We start from the raw sequence: 5,457 nt of genomic DNA on the forward strand, positions 1-5,457 counted from the left end.
TTTTGCCTATTTGACTTTTAAATCTTCAAACTAAATTTCCAATCTTCGATTTTTATTACTTTTATTATTTTTTATTTTTATTTAATTTTAATATTTTTATTTAACTTTTTTTTTATATTTTTTCCGTAACATGAAATATTTTTTTTATAGTTCTATTATCTTTACAGCTCTACAAATAAATTTAAATGTGCTGAAACAGTAATATAATTTTCATTATCGAACTCTTACTGCTTCATGCGCATATATCTTTTTGTTATAAAAACATGTCTACAATAATCAAATGATTATCACTCATTTCTATTTTATATAGAGAGAGAAGAGAGAGTAAATAACAACATGGACTATATATTTATAATAATGCTCAACTATCTCCCCCTGGTCTCTGAAGTCACAATTATATATATATTGAATGATGAAAATCCATTATAATGTAACCCCCAAAGAATGACAACCTCCGGCATCCAAGGGGAAGAAAGCAATAATGAAGTGTGCCGATGCCGGTATTCACAGTACAGAAACTAGGAAGCCGCAATCAATCCTTAGACTTCCATGGCGAAGCATCACCAGAATCTTCATAGTTGAAAATTACAGGATAACAAGGCTACAGGTTTAGTTCTCTTGAGTGTTGCTGATTTTCTCAACTGTTAACTACCATCTCCATTATCACGTCATTCCAGTAGTCAATTGGCCCAGGCAAACACCAATGCAGACAGTCATTCTGAACCGTGGCGTTTTTGTCCTTAGCAAATGGATAGAACTGTCTGTATGGACCTGGATGCCCATCAGGTCTTGATACTAAAAGATTTGTGAAGTCGAGAAGTTTAAGGCTTACTCCTTTTTCAGCAGCTTTTGCAGACGCCTTCTCGAATTCTGCTAATTCAGTGTCGCGCAGAATCCTGTTCAAGTCCTTCAATTCCATCTCACCCTCTTTAGCAGGCGTTGTTTTTGGACAATTCCCTCCATTATGCCATTCTCCATTATCAAAATGATCAGGAGTTGAAGTCCTAAAGAAGATCAAACCTTTATGTTTGGAAGTTGCAATGAAGTCCATTGCATAATGGAGGGCTTTCTCATAAGCAAAGACAAATCCCTTCTCTGTAAAGTTCTTTCCGGGACAGATATGGCAGCCTACTACTGTGCCTTTCTCATGATATATTGCAGCCTTGAGGAACCATTTTCCAGTTGAGATAATGGCATAGTCCAAATTCTGATACAAATTTGTCCAATTCTCATCAAGTTTGTCAAGCTGCAGTTGAACTTCAGCTGTTGAAACGCCATCATTATCTTCAAAGATTGCTGCTTCCACAAGGAAAGGAGACCAAATATTAGATATGGTAAAGTTGTAAGAGGGAAAGTGCCATCTTTTAGATTTGTATTCCTTGTCATGGTAAACTTCAACTGCTTGCTCAACCTGAAATACAACATAAGTACAGTAAATTTTCATTTGTTTTTGTTTATTAATTTATTTACTTTTTGGGGGGAGGGGGTGGGGAATACCAACAACATTGTAGTCAACAGAAAAATTCAAGTGGTACGTCACAGCAGCATTCAGTGTTACAAAACAAAAAGAAAAATTTGCTGGTACTCTTCATGGCTGAGGAGCATGAGCATTTTAGGATGACAAAACCAATATATATACAAAAGACAAATTATGGATGCTACAAAAGAAAGGGAAAAAAGGCCAAATTGTACTGTTAATCAAATTATCTGCAAGTCCACAGGAAATAAATTGTGATCAAATAACTATTACAAGGTCAGAAAAAGGGATTTAAAGAGGAAATTGAGATTCAAGTGTCTTTTAATTATCATAGAAGCTCTGCTCTTTAATCTTTATCAGAGAGAATTATTTTGTTCCAAAGCCAGGAAAACATCTGGAAGCTCATTCCTAAAGCAGCTCCACTTAACAGCCACCTAGGAACTTGACAACTTGTATGCATTGGGTATAATTTATGGCAATTCAACAGCATAATATGGGAATTCCTCAATTTCTGAGGATATACTGCCATACAATTCATAAAAACATTGCCATCATGAGGGCTAACTCAATTGAAGTCTTCCAACTACTGCAAATCCAGTAATGAATTGGTATCAAAAGGTGACATGACGTAGACTAAAGCAAAGATTTCATGAGATAACTACAATCTCATGAATCAACAAACTAGAAGCTGTGGATCATGGAATAAACAGAACAAATGTATACTAACTGAACTTGAGATAAGGCACGGGTTCATTCACAAGGACAAAAAGATGAAAGCCATAAAACATGCCTTTATTATTTAATAGTATTATTTTACATACATGAAATAAACCTAGCAAGTGGACTTCATCAATTTTACATTAAGCAGAACATCTACTAAACAAAGCCTTACTGGCAGGATGAAAATCATATAGCAAGAGACCACTAAACTGTCAAATTCCAGGCCCCATCAGAAGAGGAATTGATCAATCTACACCACCATCAATGGCATAATGAAATTTCTAAGAAGTAATATATGATGCCATTCGAAAAAACATTACTTCGCATAACAAAGATCAGTCTTAAAGTAATTGCAAAAATTAAAATAACCTATAGCATTAGTATATCCAGAAAAATAACCTGTCATTCAGTCAGCAAGCATGAACCCTCTCCAAAGAGACAAAAGCAAAACATAAGCACAAAATCTTGGGACAAAACTAGCTAGACATCACAGAACCAAAACTGTTCATTTGCTTCAATTTTAAGGCCAGGAAAAGTGAGAAACTTACTTCAATCATCCAAAACCAAAATTAAAAACTCATCAACAATCCTCAACTTACTGAAGACAGCATGCATAGCAATGACTGCACATGGTTGCGAGATATTGAATCACCAATCAATGCCCATGCTTTATTCCTCATTAATTCAAGAAATCTCTGTGGATCAAATGGAGGTAATTCACAATATCGCGGCTTCCACCTCCAGAATAAATAACCTGAATCTGGTCGACCATTCCTCATACAGTTCTGGTGACCTTCAATCAAAGGGCAGCTAGCATTTGTGTAAATCGGGCCTGACGGGTTTGGAATCCAATCCCCAGCAAAAAGATCACACTTTCCTGGATTAACTTCTGCAAAACCAAAGCTTTCCTGCTTTAAATAACAGGACTAAAAGGGTGCTCTTCAGAGGATCAATAATATCTGAAATGATGGATTTAGTGGGAAGTAAGAGAAGCTATTAAGTAGATAATAGTAGATCTACCAAACAAGCAGTACTAACTAGACCAAAAGCTATTCAAATTTTCAACATTTTGTGCAACAACAAAACTAGACCAAAAATCTCAAATTTCAAGAAAAGCTAAGTAATACTGCTAGATCTCGAGCAATTGCTCTCATTCAGGAATAAAACGGCCCACACTTGCAGATTACAGTCATTTCCCTCCTAGCTGACTCAATTTGCCAGCGCATTGGACGAGAATAGAGAAAGCAAAAAAGAAATCAGCCAAATCCCAGCTAAAGCAGCAGAATTTGATTACCATGTTTAGGCGCCTCCTCATCTTCAGGTTCAGCCACATCAACTGCAACAGGTGGGTTTGGAATATCAACAGCAACCGATGGCTCTGGAATATCAACAGCAACCGGTGGCTCTGTAATATCAACAGAAAGAGGTGGGTTTGGCACTTGCGATTTATCAACAAAAGGGTCCTCCAAATTGGGTTCAAGTATGGTAGATTGATAGAAGAAAAGCCTAAAAGCAAGACCCATCAAGAGAATGGCAACTCCAAGCTTGAATAGCCAATGGTTGTGCTTGTTAAGAGACCATAGCTTCAAAATTAACTTCATTTCCTTTCTCTGCTGTGCCTTGCTCAAGGATTCCTCTCGATTGCAAAGACCCTTGAGCTCAAGTGAGCATAAAATATAATCAAAGAACAATTGCGCTTACTATTTAACCATAAAGTGGATCAAAGCTACCGACATCGAAGACAGGACGCTATCTTCAAAAAACATAAATTATGTTATTTGAGGAAATAAAAACTTCAAAAAAAAAAAAAAAAGGAGAGACGAAACTGATGCAAAGGGGGAAAAACAGAAGATAGGTTGTTTGTAGCTGGCAGTTTTTTTTCCTGCCTCGGTCGCTGCATTTTGTCAATATTTTTTCTTTTCATTTTCTCTGTTTTTGCCTTTTTTTTAATTTAGTAGGAATTTTTTATGTGATATAGAAATTTCACCTTAATACTTGCGACTGCTTTCTTAGTTACTATTTATATTATTTCTATGTTATATCAATAATCATAGGCCAAAGTGATTGGAATAATAATTATGATAAGATGAGTATCTTTAAATAATGAATTATTAAAGGGAAAAAATAATACTAGTGAATAATGATGTTGATAAAAGGACTTTTATTTGTTAAATAAAATAGAGAAAAAGCAAAGAGCCTCTAACTATCGGACTATCGGACTTCTCCGTCTCTGGATGGAGCGGGTTCAATGGTTTTGGTTTTGTTTTAGTTTTTATTTGTTTCTTTCTTTTTTGTGTCCTTATTTGAGGTTTTCTCTTGTTTTGATTTTCTGTTGGTTGTTGTGGTGATTGTTGATGGTCTATTTTGGTCGTTATTGACGCTAGGATGAAATCAGTGACTATTCAGTGCTGGAGGCCAAGTCAAGCTCTGTAAGGCTGCTCCATGACTGGTTGAGGCTGAGAATGTCATGGGCCGATCTCTTTTCTCGGTATATGGTGGCGATGGCTTCTAGCTTGCAGCATCCTTTGGTCCAGCACTGCAATGGTATGGAGTAGTTGTTCTATGATCTTGCTATCTATCTTTGTGGTTTGGAGTTGTTCCTTTATTTTTTGCATATAAGGTTTAGATGATATTCTACTCAGTTTTTCGACTTGTGTAAGGTTTGTTGGCGTTGCCGCTTTTGAGTTTGTGGGCAATTGGCAGATCGGTGCTGCTTATGATTTGTTGCGATGGCGATATGTCAATGCAACTATCGATGATCCACCTGAGATTGTCTGTTCAGTGCTGTAAAGGAGTTGGGCCTTGTTCGGTTATTGGGCTTTTGTTTGTGAACTGTAGTTTTTTTTTTTTAGACTGTCTATAATTAGTTTTGAGTGTATTAATCTGAGCCCGGTTTGAAGCCTTTCAATACAAGATATTTTGCATGTTCAAAAAAAAAAAAGTCATGATGTTGATTTTTTTTTAAACATTCAATGAATTTGCATTAAAGAAGGTCCAGTGGATGAAAGTACAATAGACATACAAGTTTGAAGTTCAGAAATTACAATAAACTAACAACCATGTTCTAGGCTCAGTCCACCCAGATTCTTCTATTCCTCCATCGAGAAAACGAGGGCACAATCAACCCAATAAAAAACTTTTGAAATGAACCACAACATCATCAAACTAGGCATGGAAAAGTAAGTTCCTCTCAAACTAGCATCACTAATTTCTAAGACCCTTAACATTAGAAGATCAAAGAAGGAATCTAAGGAGACTAA

General features: G+C 36.1%; 1 protein-coding gene across 1 annotated transcript; it reads right to left on the reverse strand.

Moving 5' to 3' along the window:
• Positions 1-268: 268 nt before the first annotated feature.
• On the reverse strand, positions 269-4,118 carry LOC110626661 (protein trichome birefringence-like 24). The gene is made up of 3 exons (XM_021772699.2): positions 3,492-4,118; positions 2,797-3,086; positions 269-1,411 (listed from the first exon to the last, which is right to left on the reverse strand). The coding sequence occupies exons 1-3, from the start codon at positions 3,796-3,798 to the stop codon at positions 638-640; spliced, it is 1,371 nt and encodes a 456-aa protein (XP_021628391.1). The 5' UTR covers positions 3,799-4,118; the 3' UTR covers positions 269-637.
• Positions 4,119-5,457: the final 1,339 nt, after the last annotated feature.

Source organism: Manihot esculenta, chromosome 1, assembly GCF_001659605.2.
Source record: "Manihot esculenta cultivar AM560-2 chromosome 1, M.esculenta_v8, whole genome shotgun sequence".
Classification (NCBI taxonomy): domain Eukaryota; kingdom Viridiplantae; phylum Streptophyta; class Magnoliopsida; order Malpighiales; family Euphorbiaceae; genus Manihot; species Manihot esculenta.

Bases quoted from the DNA above. Each gene is read 5' to 3' on its own strand.
- LOC110626661 (XM_021772699.2), bottom strand. From the start codon at position 3,798: ATGAAGTTAATTTTGAAGCTATGGTCTCTTAACAAGCACAACCATTGG. The intron at 3,087-3,491 runs GTAATCAAATTC...TTGGTTTTGCAG, and splicing joins TGAGGAGGCGCCTAAACATG to AAGTTAATCCAGGAAAGTGT. The intron at 1,412-2,796 runs GTAAGTTGAGGA...GTTGTATTTCAG, and splicing joins TGCTATGCATGCTGTCTTCA to GTTGAGCAAGCAGTTGAAGT.